Source organism: Haemaphysalis longicornis, unplaced genomic scaffold (assembly GCF_048455015.1).
Source record: "Haemaphysalis longicornis isolate Haplotype H1 unplaced genomic scaffold, Haemaphysalis longicornis Haplotype H1 scaffold_8, whole genome shotgun sequence".
In the NCBI taxonomy this organism is placed as follows: Eukaryota; Metazoa; Arthropoda; class Arachnida; order Ixodida; family Ixodidae; genus Haemaphysalis; species Haemaphysalis longicornis.
Window position 1 is genome coordinate 126,726,834 of NW_027526445.1, and position 21,426 is coordinate 126,748,259.

The 21,426-nt window shown below is 48.3% G+C and overlaps 1 protein-coding gene across 1 annotated transcript in view; it reads right to left on the reverse strand.

The window, feature by feature from the left end:
- Nucleotides 1-33: 33 nt before the first annotated feature.
- Nucleotides 34-21,426, reverse strand: part of Scro (scarecrow) — a 39,164-nt gene continuing 17,771 nt past the window's right edge. Inside the window, exons 2-6 of the mRNA XM_077679770.1 lie at nucleotides 8,059-8,276; nucleotides 5,603-5,704; nucleotides 4,216-4,371; nucleotides 2,627-2,918; nucleotides 34-2,293 (exon numbers count right to left, since the gene is read on the reverse strand). Of these exons, the coding sequence (XP_077535896.1) occupies nucleotides 2,145-2,293; nucleotides 2,627-2,918; nucleotides 4,216-4,371; nucleotides 5,603-5,704; nucleotides 8,059-8,276 (917 nt within the window). The 3' untranslated portion in view covers nucleotides 34-2,144. The remainder of the gene's footprint in view (nucleotides 2,294-2,626; nucleotides 2,919-4,215; nucleotides 4,372-5,602; nucleotides 5,705-8,058; nucleotides 8,277-21,426) is intronic.

Below are 21,426 nucleotides of genomic sequence, written 5' to 3' on the forward strand. Positions count from 1 at the left end.
AAGGTCCGGCGTACACGGCGCATATCGCATGTATTATGGCTCAATCACTACAGGCAGATATCTATGTACAAGTGTTACCCATTTACGCGACAGAAAGTGAAAGATATGCGGACACATACATCAGTGAATCGTTGTCGTGAGAACGAGTAACGCAGCACTGAGGGAGACGCACAATCGCTATCGAACAGCGCCATCGAGCCAGCGCAGGTTTGTCTGTACAGTAAATTCAACGACCTTATACAGTTTCAGTACGGCGTTCGCGGCGCGTTTCAGCCGACAGTATCATGTGCTGGTTGCGAAGGGGAATGTTCTGAGCATGCACATTCGAGGTCAAACGGTTTATCGTGTCTGCAGAGCTTATCCGCGCACGCTTTGCAAAGACTACTGAACCGACGCATGCTATATAGGTCCCGTAGTAATCTGCGGAAATAAGTGGGAGCATCATTTAACTTTTTTTTGTCGTTGATTCGTAAGTAAAAAAACCGCGAGCTATTTAGGGAAAGTTCTTTCCTTAAGTTAGAAGTGTGCGCATTTTTTTTTTCTTTGCATGAAAGCCTCATTTGTTACAGTCTTCGTACAGTTCACTAGTCTATGCCCATTGTTTACTTTTGTTTGTGGACTTCTCTTTTCGAACTAAAGGTTTCAAGTATGCGTTGATTATGTGTGAAAATTCCCGTGCGCTGACCAGAGTTTGTTTTTTGCCATATTCCTCAAGTACGCACCGACTATTCGCGCCTCTGTGCTTACTGCATACTTGGCTATTAGCCATCTCCTCGTATTTACTCTAAATGCATGCCTGAGTGGAATTATACGTAATGCTTTCATAAAACGTTTTTTTTCTTCTCAGGCGAATTTTCTTACTCGCTCGTGAATCCCCACGCCGTAGAGGTTTTCTCGCGAACTACAGCTTCGAGACGGTCCAACGCCAGAACTGTTGAAATAGCGAGAGCCGTGAGCGTATGGTACAGCACTTCCGCGGCCCTATGTTCGCTGCACAAGTTCAACGCACACAGTGACACAAACTGTCTTGTAAGTCTCTCGTCTTCCGGATATAGTACGTGTGAAATGATTGATCGCACACTGTTGCCCGTCCGTCGAGGAGCGGCGCCAGAGTTCATGTCGACGCACCAAAGTCGATGCACCTAATCTTTTCAAACCACTCGAAACGGCCAGTCCAGATAGAGCGACGAGAAGATGGAGTCCACGGCGTTGCTCCGCCACAAGTATTGAGCACTCCTTCCTTCAAGCTTCATTGAACTATTCCATGGTGAGAAGACAGCCGTGCACTCACAGCTAATGAGCAAGAAAGAAAGAAAGAAAAAAAAGCAAGGTAGTCCACCGAGTTGTTTCTTAGAGCCAAGAGGTGGCGCCCAGTTGTTCTTTTTGACGCACCGGCAACAATAAAAGAGAACAGACTTTATGCACTGTTGTTTTCCAAACCGCCTCCGACTGTGTCCTTCGCTTGAAATGTTCTTGGTCCTCTTGCAGCTGCTGCACCTCTTCGTGCTTCTAGATTGCTCTAGGGCACTCATCTAATACTTCTTTCCTATATAGCCCACGTACATGGATGGTGTCATCCTTAACAAAGCGCTGAGATCTTCCCGCGTCGATTTAGCCCCTTGCGTCGGCATCCTGACCAACGAGCAATGCAAGACATGTCCGAGTTTTTGTGACGGCAACTTGCTCTGCTGCCATACTCGTCGACTAACCCCAAATTCACACGGCGACCTTGAGCGACAGATCCACGGGTGACTACAGTCCTGCGCGATTTTTCCTTCCAGAGATCATCAGACGCCTTACTGCCCCGGCGATGCCACCGGCCTTACTAAAACATCCTAGTCGGTCTCTTGCACGTCACCGCACCGCGAGGTCATTCGAACGCCGGACGTTTAGAGCACGATGTCGCACAGGTCTTGGTCCTGTCGGAGGCCGGTAGTAGCCGGAGCCCCCTGCCGGAGCGGTGCGGGCTGCCTGGGCGCCGTGGCGGAGGCGAAGCCCTGGTCGTCCTCCTCCTCTTCGTCCTCCTCGTCCTCTTCCTCGCTGAAGTTGCAGTCCTCGTCGTCGTCGGTGGCGACCTCTCTCTTGACGGCCGCCGGGGACGCCTCGTGGGCCCGCTGGGGTCACGAGGCGTCCCACAGATCCAGTCACCAGGTCCGGCCCTGCAGCTGCAGGTACGAGGGGCACATGGACGGCATCGTGGACACCGGCACGCCGCCGCCGCTGCCCGGAGCCCCGGCGCCACCCATCATGCTGCCCGGGTTCAGGTCCACCGCCTGGCCGTACGAAGACATGCCTGCAATGCGCAACAGGGAGGATGCCGTTGAGTGCGTGACTTTTCGACACAAATCCGCAGCAGTTCATCGATTTATTCACTTATTTGTCACACCATTTTAGCTATGATGTCAGCTACTCGAATTTGTTCTCCGGTAAAGGGATCACTTCCAAACCCTAAGCGCTATTCCTATCACCATTCTTTCTGTTGATCGTTGGGTCGTCCTACGTATTCCTTCAACGAGCTTAATAAGGCGCCAAGTTTATGTCTCATACCAGTTTCTTATTAGTGCACATACCTAATAAAGGTATTGGACTAAGTAATGCAGAGGGAAAGCGTCGAGGGAAGTCGTACCGTTCAGGCCTAAGGGGCTGGAGCTGCTAGGTGGCGCTCCGCACATAACTCTCGCTCCGGGTGACCCTTCAACCAGGCAAGACCTGTGATGGTGGTGCTGGTGGTGATGCAGGCTTCCCGTGCCCGCACCGAGACCACTGGAGCCGCCGCTCCTCTGCGAAGACGACTGGTGGTGGCTCACGCCCACCGAGGACGCAGAGCCCGCGGAAGAGAGCAGGTCCCCGACGGCGTCCTCTTCGCCCGAAGAGCTGCCGCACGGTTTGCCGTCCTTCACCAGCACGGGCACGGCCACCTGTTAATCATGTACACGGGTGAGGAAAGAGTACCATCGGGTGAGCAACGTCGAGCCAGTTACGGCGCACCTCACTTTCGAAATCTGAATAGGTGCGTTCAGGCACAGTTACACGCCCCGCATATCCTCACTATAGCGAAATCGCTTTGTTCGAAATCTTGTTTTATCCTACGCGCTTCCCTGTGCCACTGCAGTGAACTAGAACCAAATAACCTCCTATTTTAATGAACTATCTTTTACCGCGAAGGCAATTTTTTGTCCCCGGAGAGTTCATGATAACGAAGGTTTGCTGTACATATATTGCATAGTTCAGACCTCCAAGATTCCATAATTGCTGCTGAACCCAGCGTGGGGTCTAATTAGGATACCCTCCCGGTAAGGGACTAACGTTTACGGAGAAAAATTTGTTATGATTCTTCTTTGTGATGATGATAATGAGGACGATGGCAATGCCGTAAGGAGCACGCGAATGCATGTCTTGACGTGCAGGAGGGTAGGGAGGCTGACGAATTGCCGTAGATACACAATAGCTGGATCAAATAGGGGACAACGGCAGGACAACAACAGAACTCGTGTTGTCTTCTCCTGTTTGTCCTGTCAGTTCGTGCTGTTGCACCATTATGTCTTAACGTGCCTATAGCAAAGTGCGTGGGAAGGGAGAAATTATTTCGCTTTGGACAAGCGTGCCTACCTACAAGCTTAACTTGCGAGGTCCCACCGGTAACTAAAAAAAGTAGAAGAGAGAAATGTAAGGAGAGAAATAATGCGTTTAAAGTAAAGGCGAGGTTATCCGAGTCATAGCGCTTACCTTGCTACGCCATATGAGGGAAAAGAAACTACGAAAGTCTATGTATTAAAAATAAATAATTAAAGAAATGAGGTGGTGCGCCCGAATGTTCAGTTACATACACAGGTATCGCAATAAAATTTTCTCACATCAATTCGTCTAAATCTGCGCTCCGCGGTAAAAAACCAGAAAGAGGTTTTGCAGACCACGCGGATTGGGCGAATCGGAATGAGTTCATGCTGGTCAACGAAGACGAAAACGGGACAAGGAGAGTATGGACAACACAGCGCTCGTGTCGTCCATACTTTTCTTGTCCCGTCTTCGTCTGTGCTGACCATCATGGCGTAGGTTCTATCAAGGCTCCAATGCAGCACACATTTCAAGAAACGCGTCATGCGGCATATACAGAGGCGAAGCACAGTAAATTTTGAGTGTATAGGTGGAAAAGACATCCAGAGGCATACTGTGCGACAATATTTGCCGGTCCCACACATTTACACGTACGCGCACCTTTCGCGGAGAGTGGCCGGATCCCTGATGCGAAGCCGAGCCGCCTCCGCCGACGTTGTTCGTGCCTCCGTGCTGCTGAAGTTGCTGCTCGGCCATGGCTTTCTCCTTGGCCTGCCGCTTGCACTTGTAGCGGTGGTTCTGGAACCAGATCTTCACCTGCGGTGGGCAGAGGCAAGCCGCGGTTGGCGTAAACAAAAGTGAAATGCCACCCTCGGAACATACCCAGCGAGGTGACCCTTTTACAACAAATTGGAAAAGCAGCTTAAGCGAACTCTGAAACACTTCTGATAAACGCTTTCTCTCTTTCGTTTGCACCTGGAAGTATTTCGAAAGCTATAGTTTTCGATAGCACGGAGCAGCGCAGTGGTTGGTTTGCTCGTCCCAAGAGGCCTATTCAATTCCATTTATTTCCTGTTTTCTAATCACCATATTAAAAAAAAATTCGAGGATGAAACCCGCACCAACAAAGCTATCGCAAGTTTAAACCAATTCAAAATAAATGAAATGGGCACTGCCAAGAACAGTTTTAGAAAAAAAAAAAGCCGATTCGATGCTGATTAAAAATCAAAATAAACAAAATTCAAATTAAATTCCTTATTTTTATTTTTTATTTTTTGGTGATTTTCTCGTCTCAAGAGGCCCGCCTTCCGTTTCTCCTTTGCTTTTGTGGCTTTTTTTCCTGAATGGGCTATCGAAAGCGTTTATGGCTGCAACTGGGAGGAAGACGGCCAACAGCTCCTGCATTGCTACAGTCACCTAATTTGAGCGCTTGAAGAAGGCAAAGGCTCTGGAAAGAGAGAAACTTTTTGACCAAGTTTCGTAGTTACCCGATGGGCATAGATCAGTAACTTTTTAGCTGAGGTACATTGTGGCCCCCTATTCTAAGTACTGGATGCGTCGGTTGATTACTCTCTGAAAGCATTTAGGATTTAGAAAACGAACGTGAAGAAAGGTGTTGCAGGGTCACTTTAAGGGGAGCAGTGGCCAATAACTCCATTGAGCGCCGACGCAAGTTTGTAGTGAATAATTGATACCAATTGTGTCGTGCGAGCTACTACTACTGGCACTTGCGACTTCCTATATTTGAATCCGCTGTTTTTAATGCACAGTAAACACTTGCATTAAAAAAAGTAATCGCGACAGGGAAGTGACTTCGTTATAAGCGATACTTCGGTACCAGCGGGAAATATTTGCTCTCTATGCATTCGGCCAGTTCGAATAGTGCGAAAGTTCGATTAAAGCGGCTTATTTGTAACAAAGGTTTACTGAACAAAAGAGGAAATACCTGTCGCATTTTTAAGGATGGAAACAATGTTTTGTTTTGAATAATTCAACCGCTGCCACTGGATTTTCTATCTTAAATTACCCAATCGAAAGAACAGCTCACCTGTGTTGGCGTGAGGTGTATGAGACTGGCCAGGTGTTCCCTCTCGGGTGCGGACAGGTATTTCTGCTGCTTGAATCGCCGCTCCAGCTCGTACACTTGCGCCTGCGCGTCAACAAAAACCAAGTTGACGAGAGGAGCCTGGATGTATTTAACTATGCGACTGCCGTGCCGGGAGAGCAGCCATTTTCCAGGACAAAAAAAAAAAAAAAAGAAAAAGAAACGTCACAAATAACTTCAGTTTCAGTTTCAGTTTATTTTGCGTAATAATCATTACACGAGGTATAATCAGGACAAAAAGCTGGAAATAGCTTGACGGACCCTGATTACCCCTGGGAAGTTTCGGCAAACAGGACAGTATAGGCATGTTGACAGTAAATACCGGAAACGGAAAATGTGAAACAACAATGTGAAAGATACAACAAAATGGTTACATTTCCACTTCAACAAAAAATACGGCGCAGATTTCTGAATGAAATGCTGGTTAGCTGAACTTTAGCCTTACACAAATCATTTAGCATAGTAGGAAGACAGTATTTAGACATTTCTTTTTCATCGTTTGTACAACAGCTGGAGACCTTCCATAATTCAGGGTGGCGGGTATTACAAGAGTGGGTGGTTTCTGTTAAATTCGCTACCTTTTTATGGACTTGTCCTCTCTGTTTAGCTCTACTTTAAAAAAAAACGGGTAAGCTTATACTGACATAAATTATCGATCCTTATGACATTGTTGTTCATAAATAGTACTCTGATGTGAGCAAGGTACGAAACATTACATGCTACGCGTGACGCTCTTTTTTGTTGTAACAAAATGTGATTTAGTCACGCACGAGTCTCCTGTTACGGAAAAGTATAACAACCTGTTTATAGCAACCGAGCGTTGCTACACAGCACCGCCAAATGAGAGCAAATTTTAATGGTGACAGACTGACTGTGTCGGCGGCCTTGGCTCTCATGGCGCAAACTGAAAATGTGACAGCAACATAGAGCTGTCACGTTCCCTCAGGGGATTAAGGTAGATCATATAACGATTCCTTCCGCAAATGAAGGAATAGGAATTGGACATGGAAAAGCCACAACGATGCAACTAAAAACGAAATGGACCTCATTCTGAGTGACAATTTAGGTAATGGGCAGAATGTCGAGGCGGTAGGAAAGGTTAGCAGCAGCCGCGATCATAGATTAGTTTGGTGTAAAGACAGACTGAATCTAAAAAGGGGAAGAAGGAAACGATCCCTGTACAGAGAAAGAGAGATCTCTGGAGTTTAAAATACCCTTCCTCATGCCTGAGACAGTGAGAAAACAGTGTGGACATGCTAAATGGCAACCTGACGACGGTGATCATACTCAGCGGTAGAGATGACTGGAAGCAGAGTGTAGGAAAGAAAGCGGTAAACTATAAGTAAGAAAATAAAGCAGCTTAGTGCAAAGCGCACGAACGTTAAAGTTGATTGATTGATTGATTGTGGGGGTTTAACGCGCCGACGCAACGCAGGCGATGAGGCGCGCCGTAGTGGAGGGCTCCGGATTAATTTTGACCACCTACGAACAATAAAGTGCCGAAAACGGTGGCTTAAATTGGGTTGGCGGAGCTGTCAGAGTGCAGTTACCAAAGAATAACTAATGACATTGATGCCTACAACGTGAAGACGATTAAGCAAAAGTTAAAGAGAGGAGGAAGCTTGAAAGCAACTAAGACGGCGGTAGCTATTGGCCAAGATAGAATTTCCCCACTTGGAGACGAACAAGGTAGAACACCCAAAAACCAAAATTTTGGCTTCAAAGTGCCGATACACCCGGGATATGCGGTGTGCAGTAGCGAAAAAATCCGGACTAACTTAGACGACGTGAAGATCACTCACCATCATCATCATCAGCCCGTTTTGTCCACTGAAGGACGAAGGCTTTTCCTAAACATCTCCAGCCACATCTATCAAGTGTTAGCTGAGTCCACCCTTTCCCTCTAAACGTTCGTAGTTCATCCCACCATGGACTCCTAGGCCGACACCTATTGCGTCTAATGGCAGGCACTCGATTAAACGGATAGGGCAACCGTTGTCCCTTATGCGCATGGCGTGACCCGGCCACGCAATTTTCTTCGCTCAATTCGAACTAGAATGTCTTCTTACGCACGATTCTGTTCCCTAATCCACGCAGCTATTTTCTTATGCCTAAGCGTGAGCCATAGCATACTTCCTTATTCATTAACGTGCGCTAAAATATCGACACACGGGCGTTTTTTTTTTATTTTCGCATCCTTCTGAAGAACGGCTGCCGTGGCCGGGGATCAGCAGCACAACACCTTATCCAGCCACTGAGCCACCAGAGTATAACACTAGGCGCGGCATGGATGATATATTAAAGGAAGCGGAACTATTCTATAGCAGGCTGTACGCAAGCGGCGTTATGCCAGGGGACGCCATGCAGTCCCATCAAAGGAGGACAGTCCACGCACGCACCTGTGTGAAGAGCACGCGCCTCTTGCGGCGCTGTCCGAGGGGAAACTGCATTCCGGCGGCCGCGGCGGCGGCTGCGCAGGCGGCTGCGGCTGCCGCAGCCGCGGCCGACTTGCCCATGGAGTCGGCGCCCGACCCTGGTCCTCCGCAGGCCGCGCTCAACGCGGGCCCCAGCTGGCCGCCCGGCCCGGCTCCACCCGGACCGCCCATCAGCCGGGAGACTGGAGGCGTGAACAAAAGACGAGGCACACCAGTTAGTTATACACGTGTATTATCATCATCGTCATTGGCGGTGGCGGCGGCAGCATCGTCATCATTATCACAATCGTCATCACCATGGTCGTTATAATCATCATCGTAATCATCATCATTATTACCGTGATAATCAGCATCACAATCGTTATCCTCATCGTTGTAGTAATCATCATTGTCCATCACGACAGTCCCGAGCAGCAAATTTGCTTACTTGCTCAGGCAGTTTGTTTCCCTAGGCAAGCTTCGCTGAAACGAACTACAGACGTTCTTCCGTTCCATTCAGGGCCGTACCCAGAAATTTTTTTCGGGGGGGGTTATGAATTTTGGGAAGGGGGTAGTTTTGCTGAAAGCAACAGTAAGTATTGTTTACGTGCTGCCTGGAAAAGATTTCGGGAGGGGTTCTAACCCCCAAACCCCCCCTCTGGGTACGGCCCTGGTTCCATTCCACCATTACTTGCATTTCACAGCAAACAGCGAGCGAAGAAAGTGTGACTAACTTTTCTGATAAGCTTGAGATCATTCTCTCATTTTTCTCCTAAGTATGCTGGTGCTTTTTAATTAGGGAACAGTTAATTCTTTGAAATATTGTATGCGGCTTAGTTACGTAGTACAGTTCAACCTGGATGTAACGAAGTTGACGCCGCTATTCGTTCCATGCAGGTTTCGAGCAAGTCTCGCGGTAATGAAGCAGACACGAAGACAAAATGCCAGGCATCAGTAAAGGTGAACTCACTACTCTTCATGGATTTATTTCAGACAAAAACTGCGTGGGTTGCGACTCTTGCTTTCGCACGATATTGTGCACTACAAGGCGCTCAGAAGAAGCAAGGTCACTTACCCCCGTATTAACAAACGTAACTTGACTATCACTTCTGCCCTTCGACACTTTTCGGTGCCTTCACGCGTTTCAAGCACCAAGCGTGTGCTGAAAGCGCGCCTCTTTGCCAAGTTGACCCTTTTTACCGCATTCAAGATTGTTGAGAGGGGGCTAGCTGAGATGCCTAGCCAGGCGGCGACGTTCTTTTTTCTCACCGGCGGAGGCACCACATAAAATTGTGAGCTTGTCTTAAAAAGACACAACTTTTCGTTTTCTGGTAGCAGATCTCGTCACCGACGAACCTATTCTACACAGCTAGCAGTGGAGACACGCGACTACACGCCGACATGACGGACTAGCACCTCAAAACTTAAGTCTCGAACTGAAACCGCACTCACACGTAGAAACGCATGGTAGCTTGCGGAACAAACGAAAAAAAAAACGTATAGTTACTCTTGCTACCTGGTATGGTGGCACGCAATACAAGCGAAACCAGAGTGAATTCAACGTTAGCCACGGGCTGGCGCTAGCCGCTTCGTTCATCATCATCATCATAATGACGAATTTAGTTTTTAGGCGATTTTAGACGTTTTCGTTGCTGCTGGCTCCTTACAGTTGCTAGGTTTCGCTAAATTGGTTCACTTATGCAGCCGAGTTTTCAGTATAAGTGCAAAAACAATTACTGATCAGCGTGCCGACTTCGCTATATCAAGATTACCCGCTGCAACGTTTTGTTACATAGAGCTTGCAAACAGATGAGCTTCAATGGGGCTGGCAATGGGAAAAATAAGAAAAAACTTTGTTAAATCCAGGAATTAGTTACATACAGGCGCGTTACATACATCTTCAACCGTATTACGTGGCTGCGACCATGCAATTCTTTATTTTACTATTCGCTATGAGGGGGCCACGAGGACAAAATACAAGTTTCACTCGTAACAAAGTCTTCCTTGTCCCGATAACAATGATGCCAGTTACATCGCGAACATCGAAGAAATGATAAATATATTAAAGAAAATATGAAGCAGTAACGGCTCCCCAGTTAGTTTTGATTTTAACCTACCCTATTTTCATCTAGCTGATTTTAAAAAACTTTGGTTTTCACCCACCTGACGGTAAACGTTGATTTTATTTCAAACATGCTTGCCATTCATTCGATTTCGATCGTCGACTTGCGTTTGTATCATCATCTAGTGGACGTCCGTAGGAAAATGTCCTGAGTATGAAGTGTCTTGGAACCACACTTCTCACGCGAAAAACAAAACAAAAAAAGCAAATAAACCGGCCTCAATCAAAGAACGCGGACTGCACTGCACACTCTAGACTTTGATCTAGCAAGGAACATAGACGGTGTTCGTAACTCACTTCGGTATCTCTTCAAATTGAATTCGTAGCCTAGGCACACCAATTTGCATGCATTTGAAAATTTACTTGCACATTTATTGCTGCAAAAGCTTAGCAAAAAATTAGTGCGGGTGCCGCAGAATTAGTATCCACATCTTTTTCTTCCTGGGGAAACACGTACGCTCGAAAAGGAGGGAGCGGATTAAAACGTCGTGCTTCGGAAAATCCCCGGGTGCTCCTGAGTGTTTTCAAGAACATCTCCTCCTCTCCCCTTTCGATACCCGCTCTGCCTCACTCGGCGTAATATACGGCTGCTTATAGTCTACAAGAAGCACTCTTGAAGTTCTTTCCCGTTAATATCCTTTTTTTTTTTTTTTGCACCGGGGTAGAATCTCGTTTGAGAGCAGTTCCACTTGCTTTTGTGCGCGCCCGATCCGCAGAGGGCCGTTCTAAGAGCCAGCGCAGTTCCCTCGCCTAACCGGAAACGGCCGGTTGAGTACCGTAAAGCACCGTCTGCCGCCATTGCGCACACCTACAGCGTCTACTCACTAACGGCACAGGAGTACTCTCAACGCCGCGTATGTACCTCCGTATTGCGCCGTGCGCCCTCCACCGACGTCGACGTCGGGGGCGACGCGACCGCCATCGAGAAGAACCCGCCGTCTCATGCCTCTCTTCCCCTCTCTCTCTCCTCTTCGAGACGTCCTCAACCACACCGGTGTGTTTCGCGCAATGTTCGAGTCACCTTACCTCTCCCCCTCGCCTCCGCGACCACTTGTGGTGCTCTGTCCTCCACCCCTCAATATCCTGCAACCCTGGAGTGGTGCTCCGCCGTCGTGCACGAGGACCTTGCAGTGAAGCCTTCCTTCTTTTCTCTCTCCCTCTCCCCCTCTCCGGTCTGGAGCAGCAGCGGCACACACTCGTGCGTCCGGGGTGCTCTTCAACATCGCAAGTTCCGTCGCAGCGCTCAGCGGAGACGAGACGAGAGCAGCTCTTCTGGCGAGGCTTGCGCGAGGGCGCACTCCAAGGTGAGTTCGCGTGCGGTGAGTGCCCGGGCGTGCTTCGGCGTGTAGGACCCGACAACGGCGGCGGCGGCGGCGGGACGGGAGAGACGCCGCCGTCGGGTCCTAAGAGACCCTCGAGTCTCGACGGCGGGCCTTCTAGGGTCCTCCTCTGAGCTCTTCTGGGGTCCGTCGACGTCGTCGGTTGGGAGTGGAGCGTCCGCGCATGGCCGTCCCTTATACATCGCTCCCTCCCTCCCCTTCTCTCCTCTTCCTATAACCCCGGCCGTAAAAAAGGAGCCGACGTCATTCGTGGTTCAACTTTGGTCCGGTGCAGTCGCAGCATGGAGTTCCGCTTCTAAGGTTCCCTGTCTAATACGTGCGTGGGACAACGGTTTATACGGCGTAGTCGGTCGGCGTTTCGGTGGCTCCGAGGACAGTCGTGGCGTGCAGCTAGACCATAGGTACTTCCGATCCGTGGTGTGCTCTTCCCGATGGAGGATGATCTCAGGACGTCCCGTGACGGTCTTACAGGAGTCACCAAAGGGAGAGCTTCCGTGTTCCGCGCGCATTGCGCTGCTGGCCTGCCGAGACAGCGATGCTTCTACGGCTTCCAGAGTTGGCTTTGTGAATTCGTCACACTACAGGAATGCCCTCCCATTGTGCAAGGCGTGGTGCAAAACCTTTGTGTGGCGTTCGGAATAGGCTGTTTTCGTCCTGTGGTTCATGGAATACCCTGTTCGACAGTGCGGTGGTTTTTCTGTAGTACCACGACTTTGTCAGGACCTCGTGAGGGCTTTTACCATGGCCTCCAAGTCTCCAAACCTGGTTACTCTACCCTCTGCGCCAAGTTGGATTTGTATGCCTCTGGCTCCGCGGCAGATGCCTCTCCTGCAGAGTGTTTATGATAACGTCCCCCAACCATCGTTCATTATCTTCCAGCTGGTGTACTGGCTGAAACGCTGTGAAATTGCGAACTCTAAACTTTGGATATCACTGAAAACAACCGGCGTAAGTGATTTGTAAATGAGCTGACTCGGAAACTCTTTTCAGCGTGTGATATTTTTTAACATCGTATGAGGATGAAGGGCGTCTCGTGAGTACGTTACTGAGACGGTACCTAGAGTACGGTACTTTGATATAGAACCAAAGTTCTCATAGATGCAGATGGAGACGCCGTGCAGACCAATCGCGCCGCGAAAAGCGAAGCCAGATAACGCTCTGGACAATCGTAAACCGTTCTTACAAGTCAGCAGCCTTCGCCGCCGGCGTTGTCGTGCTCTCAGTTGTACCGATGGCGGTGATTGGCTTGCGTTCATCACATTCTAAATTGTTCGCACTTTACTAGGGAGCACGTCGTTTCGATGGTCTTGGATTAGGGAAAAATCCTTCCGTGCCGTTTTAGGTCGAGATCACTTCGACATGCACAGTACCGATGCTTCCATGTGCGTTTACGTCTAAATCATTTGCCTGTCTTTCGTTTTCTTCCCCTGCGCTGTATACCGCCAACCATAGTAAAAATTACTCAGTTTAACTAAAAAATAAATTCCCATGCAACACACCGCAGTAACAATTACGAAATTGTAAAATCTGTAACGTTTTTCGTGATGTCGGTTCTCTTTTGGACGTGTAGATCACTCGAGACTGCAAATTCCACCAATTCTGAATGTAGCAACATGTATCCCGAAGCTCAGTGGGTTGCAGACTTGCGAAGCTCTTTTTAAACTTTTTAAACTTTTAAACTCCCTAAAATCTTCCTAAGCTTTCAAACTTCAAAGCTGTTTATAAACTTTTAACGGGGCACTAAAGTGTAAAACCAAGTTAGCCTAAATCGGTGGATCCAGGGAAGCTTGGCTTGCACTCCCGCGCAACACTTGGATGGCGAAGCTGGTGTAAATGATCATTGACGGACACAAATTTCAGTTTTAGTATCTTTATGGTGTCATGGTTGACGTCGGAGGCATGGGATTTCAATGACCTTATGTTGAGCAAGGCGAGAGTGAGGTCGTCGTTATTGTCGACGTTTTCGTACGCCACCCTGCAGTAAGCGCGACTTAGCAGATGCTTTGCACGCCGAGACTCTCGAAGCAGCGCGGTCTCTTCCTGGTACGTACAAACTATTCGCGGCCGGGCCATGTGGAATCAATGATCACCAATACAGCAGCTTCGACACTTAACTCACGGCTCTTCTACTGTACATAGCGCGTGCGGACGACGACACGAGGACGAACACACGAGAGGCGTACATATGACGCGTTTTTCTCGTTCCGCGCAAGTGTTGCCACGATACGCTGGAGTTATTTTGTGGCCAATGTTGGTCGATATCCCTACGTGGTAATGTTTGGCTTGACGAACGTGTGCTCGAGGCAGGCGTACACGAGAGCCCAGCATTTTCTTTGTATTAGTAACTGTGGACACCATACGGAAACGATTTGCTCAACAGATTCACTGTTAATATACCACACTCGAAGCAGCAGCAGCAGCAGCAGTTGCTTATTAGCGCGCACAATGTCGAGGCGTGAAAACAGGTACCACCGCCCCATAAACAATCCAGAACTATACATTCTGACGTCACGAACCTTGAATAGGGAAGCTCGGGATTGGCGGTGCTTGCCTAAGCGTTTTTCTGAAGCAAACACTTGCACATGTAACTGTGAAATGCTGGAGCTCCTGCTCACCGCAGGAGTTTGAAGAAGGCACTAACTTTAGCGCGTAGGCATTATTAAGCAGCCTGTTTTACCACAGCTGCATGCAGGTAAGATTGGATTCGGCGTCCACTCCGGTGCTACGTTTCGCACAACAGTAAATACCGCTAGAAGACTTGTGGGAGTGAATGCGAGAGGTGTCGCCCCTTTCTAGTGTCCGTGTTTATTTGTATATCGTATCCAACCGGCGGTGAAAGACCTACGTTACTGGTGCGATTGGATAACCGCCGTGTCCGACAATCAGCCGCCGCGCCGGCAAATCGCGCGAATAGCTTCTACCACTATTCTTTGGTGTAAGCAGCTGATTTGTTTAAAATGCCTTGAGGGAACTTTGCAGGCGGTCCCATTTCATTCCGTGTGAAGCGATATCTCGCGCCACGCGAAATCGAAGGGAAACAAGGGTGACCAATGACATCTTGAATTGTTATTTTTTAACAAGCAATGCATCAATCGAAAAAAAGCAAGCAGCTTTGAATAGTGTGGTCTTTGAGCTAAAACAAAAAAAAAAATACGCAGGTGGAACTAGTGGTGCGAGGCTGGAGGAACAGCAGAGCTGGGGATCGACCTAGCTTCTTCCGGGTTTGCGAAGTTTTGCTAGGTTTTGCTCAGTTTTGCTAAGTTTTGTTAGGTTTTGCGATGACCTTGTTAGGCTAGCCTAAGTAAGACTAAGTTCAGCCGGCCGAGGGGTGAGGCCAAGTTCAGACGGATTTTACAAGGCTGTTCCGGTCGGCCCCCCACAGTGGCAGCAGATCCCCGGTGGGAAGAAGCTAGGTTTACCCAAGCTCCACTATTTCCCCAGCCTTCCACACCTAGTGCAAACTGCGCCAATCTTTTTTTCGGGTTTTAGTATCCCAAGAGAGACTACCACATTTAAAATGGTATAGTAAGGGGTGCGCATACGCATATGACCCTTGAGCTGACCATCGAGCAGGCACCGCAAGCCGGCTTCGCTGTTATAATACTCTATCTGCGGTGGTGCACGCTTTACAGGCGGCGCAGTTTTTTCCTGTTATTTTTTTTTTTCGTCAACGCCCCCGGACCTAGCTCAAGCGTAAACAGCTCCTCGGTTAAACGTTCGTCAGCCTTTGACGTACTTTTTAGGTCACCTAAAACATTGTGAGTAAGTGGCACGCAATGAGCTTTCCGTGTGGGCAAAAGCGTCGAAAGAGTGGTACTGGTGTTCTAAAATGATTCCTCTATCCCGTTTCTCAAATCAGTGGCCACGAACGTCCAATCCACTCTGCGGGTACGCGCACCCCATCGAAAAAAGCGGCGCGTGGGCAGGTGGCACGGAAGAGTGCGTATTCAAGCACGGAGGAAGAGCGTGCCAGCACTTTTCAACGCTATACACCGAGCGGTCACCGATTATGCTCTATAAATATACACATACGCACGCACCAGCCCACGCAACCACGACGGCGGTTTCGCTGCGGGGGGAAGTACTATTTCGTCGCGGCAATAAGACGTGCAAACAACGGCCGTCGTCAATCGCGCGCGAGACGAGACAGTCGCTGCACGCTCGGCGGCCGAGCTCCTCGCTCTGTCGCGCACGGGCAAATAAGTCTTTTTTTTTTTCAGCGTTGGGCCCCAGGCAGTCCTCCCAAATGCAATCTTTGTCTGAGCCGTCGTTGAAGAGGCGTGCGCGGCAGTCTCAGAGGAGAGAACGAAAAAAAAAAGCATAATGGATTACGAGGTTATCAAAACACACTGGCGCCCGGCTGGAAGCAGCAGGGCATTAGGCATCAGCGACTGCGCGTATTCTTCGCTCGACAAACTCGCGATCGTCGGCGCCGCCGCGAAACCGCCGCGTGTAGTAGTACGTTGTTTGAGGAGCGAAGAATAGCGCTCGGCGAAGAGAGCGCGTTTGGTTTGCGGCGAGTTAGTTGCTTTGCACTCGGTCGCGGCACAACTCGGCGTTGAGCACGCATATGCTTCGGCTGCTGCAACGCGCCCGAGGCTGTTTTCGCACCGAGCCGAAAGTTGAAGCCATTTACGCGCGTCAAAGGATAGTGGGCGAGAGCAAACGTTGGAACGCTGTCTGCGCGCTTTATTATCGCAGGCCGAGCGAATTTGGAGCCGATAACTCCGGGTTCGGTCTCGCCCTGATGTGTTTGGGCAGAACGGTGGCGCCTGGGGGGGTCTCTTAAAAGGAGGGTAGGTCCCTGGAGTGGCGTAGGCCTGCTCCGGCGATGTAGAGATTGGGGCGTGGAATCGTGTGTGGAGGGGACTATATTAAACGCCTGGTTAAGCCAGCTGGCAGGGATAATCCTGCATTTCATGTGGCCCTGATTGGAGGATTTCACGCGCCTGCCGTAGCAGGCTTTAAATCCACTCGTTCGCGCATGATTAACGGGGTGCTTCCAGACTGCCCTGTGAGTACATCACGTGTTCGATTTTCCTCCCCGCATCGAATTTGTCACGTTCTGGTACGCCCGGGAGATTTGAATATGTAGCTGCGAGATTTATGATGTGTTAAAAGGGATTATACGGAGGCATAATTTACAAGATCGTTTTATTTAAAAACAACTGGGCGTTTAATAACTCCTCAAACTCTATCCCTGCCACTAAGTGTGCTATTTTAATCAAAACAAAATAGAAAATATGCAAAAACTTTCAAATTTCCCGCTACACGACTTCAGCACTGATGTTATACGGTAAGGACGAGAACAGAGTTATCGGTGATTTAACTTTGTGTTGGCATTCAAGCAGTGCGATCAAGATCAACTGAAGCTACTAGAGGCGCTACCCACACAAACCGCACAGTCATGTTGCTGGGCGGTGGCTTTAGTCCACGGCGGGCAATCGCTCAAATAAATACCTGTGACGTCACAAGCGCTAGCTGAGGAAGCGGCTGGTGGATCGCCGCTGTTTCGTATGTTTACCTCATTACATATAAATTGGTCAATCGAGATTTCGCGATAAAAGTGTTATTATTACTTGGCAAAGCAACTTTTTTTTTAATAAACTAAAGTTGTATTTTGTCTTCATGGTAATTTTAACAGCAAATTTTACAATGTCGGCATAAAATGCTTTAAACCCTGCCCTCACTCGACACGAAAAGATCGAAGTGCGCAGTTTTGAAGCTTGCAGATCCTCGCTTGTGGATGCATTTACACGTCTATCTCTTTAAGGTTGGGAACGTAGTTGCGTGAGTGGCTCATTTAGATGTTCGATATTTTGAAACTTGCTAACACCTGATTAGATGTACAGATGCTTAGCTCTCGAGTTTTGAAATGACTAAATTGCTTTCGTATGACAACTGTTGCTCCGCGGTTGGTGTAACAAAAAGTTAGGGCAAATTGTGGCGATAAGATTAATCCTCAATTGATTTCACTATAAGGGCGCCTTCCGTTTTCTTGTGTGCAATTTTGGCTTGGCTAGTACAACTCTTGAAACATTGCTTTTATGTATACGAAGACAAATAATGCCTACAGGGTGAAATGCAGGCTCTTCGGGCAGCTATAATTTCCAACCACCGATTTCCTTATACGCTGTGGCCGCCATTTCATAGTAAGTACACAAATTCAGGGCATCAACCTAATCTAAATTTGTGTGTTCAGTTGCTTTTAATGCTCAAAAAATATCTTATATGAGCACATTAAACGTCCCCGCGCATATCACTTACCCCATACGTCACAGGAAATTGTGCCACGGGCGTTCATGGAATCGTTTCAGAATAACTGTGCTCACGTTTTAACCCTGGCGGGATGTGGCGATGAACCGTGCGGGGAAATAATTCAGCATGCCTTTCCGCACATTTCCCTATCCGCACCAACACCCCTGTGTTAATCGGTAATCCTGTACTCTACCACCACGACTATATGAATAGTACGTATTCTCACTCGGCAATTTTGGGCTCGTGGACGTCCTTTTTCTCCCGTAATACTTTCACGCATTCTCAAGTGACCTGAAGAGTCCGGATTATTAGGCTGCAAATCACTTTTAAAAATTACGGCATTCCACATCTCACATGTACAGAAAAATAAAAATGCCAATATTTGCGGCGAACGTCGCTCTGATGTCTTTCAATCTGTAGCGCAGAAGACCAGATACAAGAAACTGGTCTTGCGCGCAGTTTTAAAGTTATAAACCAACAAGCCCAAATTCCTACTTGCCCGTGATGCACACAAAAAAAAAGTTAACACAGGTGTGACGAGCTTTTGGCGTGTGTTAAAGATTCCCGGGTTGTCTGAAATTATTCGTAGCACTGCACTACGGCGGGCCTTATAAGACGAGATGTATCTCCGACGCTGTGTCATTAAAATTAGAATTATAAAGGCTAATAGCGCTGTTAGCATAGTCTTTGTTGCTATCAGGATTGGTCGAGTAATTCGATAAGATAAGATTACTGCAGGAAGTAATAACTGTGCAGGATAGCAACTTTAACGAAAAAATATGCACAACAATTGTGATGAGACGTGATTAAAGTTTGTTGGTATACTGGGCGGCGTACAAAGGTATCACAGGGAACAGAACGGCTGTGTTGCCAGGGTTTTCACGGCGCACGATTTTAAAACATGGTCTTTGGTCTATATCAGGCGCACTGAAGGGTTCGCCGAAAAATAAGAAATTAAAATTTTCTTTCTTGCAAGATGTCGCGTAACTACAGCCGCGTCACACGTACTGGGCCAACGTTGAAATTGCTCGTCAAGTCAGCGTTCTTTTCACCGAGCGTGCAGAGACTCCGCCTTCATTCTTTTGTGATCCGCTCAAAAAAACGTCCCAAGACACCAACGCACTTCTCATGCGTTGCAGGTGCGAAAGCGTATGGGTTTCCACTTAACGCCTGAGACCTATTGCTACCGCCTTGCTTTGTCGAAGGGCTTCGTAACCGCTTAAAAAATACGCTTTTCGATCCGCCTAAACGTTTTCGAATGGCTTCGGTCTGTCTCCTGCACGTTGCCCCACTGTTCGTTTATGCCACGGTGGAATTGGAGAGACGACGGCTATGGTGAATTTATCTGCGTGTCTATTCCCTCGTTCGGCCGTTCTTCCGCCCACTCCCTTTGCGGTTTACTGCCGTGGAAAACCACCTGTCGATACTTGCCAGTTTAAACTCGTGGTGTGGAACGCCTCGTGGTGTGGAACAACTTCGAATGCGCTGTTTCTGCTATGCGCACCGGGAGCCGGAAGTTTTGCTCACTGGGCAATCTCAAAGTCTCACCGTAAAAACGAAACGAATTCCGCGCAGTTCTATTTTTTTTTTCAGCAACATTTGTAGGTAGCAAGAAGCACACGTCGTCTAGCCAACAAAGCTTATTTCCGCGCAAACCTAATGTAATGTATCGTGATAGCGGTCCATACCTAACGAATTTATCAGTTCATTCCTGAAAAAATCGACCGCTTGTTTGAAATTGCTGGGTATGTACGAGAGACGGCGGACTCTCTTGTCTTCGCCAAAATTTGTCTCCAATGCTTACCTGTTTGTCGTTCATTGTGTTACCGCTTTTATTTATGGAGCGACGCGACCGACCAGGCTTATTGGGCAGGGTCGGCTATACCTTGTAAGCACTTAAAGCCTCATTCGTACAGGCAAGCGCGCCGCACACAAAGCGTGTTTTCTTTTCAAACATTTGCCTAATTACAGGAATTTAGAATGCTGTTTTAGACGTTGCTGAAATCAGCTTTATTTGGTATATGAAGTTGTAAAGCTCCCACAGGGCTCATGTACCACAAAAGAAGGGGCCCTCAATTACCTGGTTCTGAGTAACTACAGACTGGAATGCCATCTGTCGATAGAAGCTCTAGCCAGCACGCTATGCACAGTGGTATTTACTCTATGTGCATGTCGCCAAAACTAACCGGGCTAAAATGACCGAGGGCACCTAAGGACTTCTTGAAAGCATGAATGTCAAGCTGAAGTGCTAAGAGGCCTTGCTTCCGTTTCGTGTTGTCGAGTGGCTTTGTAATGTTGCCGCTTGAGACGATTTGCTTTGCGGTTCGCCCTAACGCCTTCGAATGGCGTCGACCTGCCCCCTTCACGTTGTGCCGCAGTTCGTTCCTACCTCCGTGTAAAGGGAGAGCTGCTTGATCTTCCGCTCCAAATTCATCTGCGGTGTTCTTTCTCGCTACTGCCGAGTTTATAAGATCTCGCAGTGGAACGCCTTAGTATATGGGACGCCTCACATGCAATGGAACACTTCCCAAGGACTCGTTGCGGAGTTGCGACCGCCGGACACCGGCCTTTTCGCTGAATGAGCATATACATTGCATCCGGAATAAAATCTCGCTTAGAGCTCGATATCACGTTTTGCAGGCGGTACTACCAGGTCCAGAGGTGTAAGGCGCAACTTTGCAGGCACACTACTAGGTTCTCCAGAGCACCCCAATGTCATTTGGTGGTGTCGAACCGCATGGTGCGGCAAGTTTACTATGCTAGTCGTACAGTGGATATCGACAGATGGGTGACGATGATGGCGACGACGACGATGATGGCTGTTATGTTTGACAGATACCACTTTCCACTTTTGTCTTCCCCAGTCCTATCTACCGCATGGTGCGAGCTTGTCAAAACTCCCCATCACTTACCCTCAATCCCAATCTTCCCCCTGAGCAGTGGGAGGACCTGCTCCGATCACGTTGACCAGATCTTTCTGGTGACCCGTGCCGGGGCTTCAGCCAAGCCCCAAGGGTACCTAGCCTGAGGCGAACCCACCCCACCCAGTGATGGCTCAACCACCACCGTTCGCTTTATTGAACGTGTATTCTACCTCTCTCTCCCTCCCTCCTCTCTCTCTCTATGTATGTATGTATGTATGTATGTATGTATGTATGTATGTATGTATGTATGCATGTTCGTATGTGTGTATGTATGTATGTATGTATGTATGTATGTATGTATGTATGTATGTATGTATGTATGTATGCATGTTCGTATGTGTGTATGTATGTATGTATGTATGTATGCATGTTCGTATGTATGAATGTATGTATGTATGTATGTATGTATGTATGTATGTATGTATGTATGTATGTATGTATGTATCTACGCCTACGTCACGGCGCATCGTGGGCCACAGTTGACCTCCCTGAGGAGGACAGTAATCAGGGTGGTAATGATGGTGATGCTTGTAGGATATCCATATGCAGCTAAGGTATCCGTGCATTGCACAATATACTGCTGTCTTACAAGTCTACCTTGCTGTACAGCATGTCTCACGGTGGGAACCCCTGATGATGGCGATAGTGCCTGCCAGACACCATTTTGGGGTTGAGTTATCTGTGCCTCCTTTCCCAGTATACTGCTTGG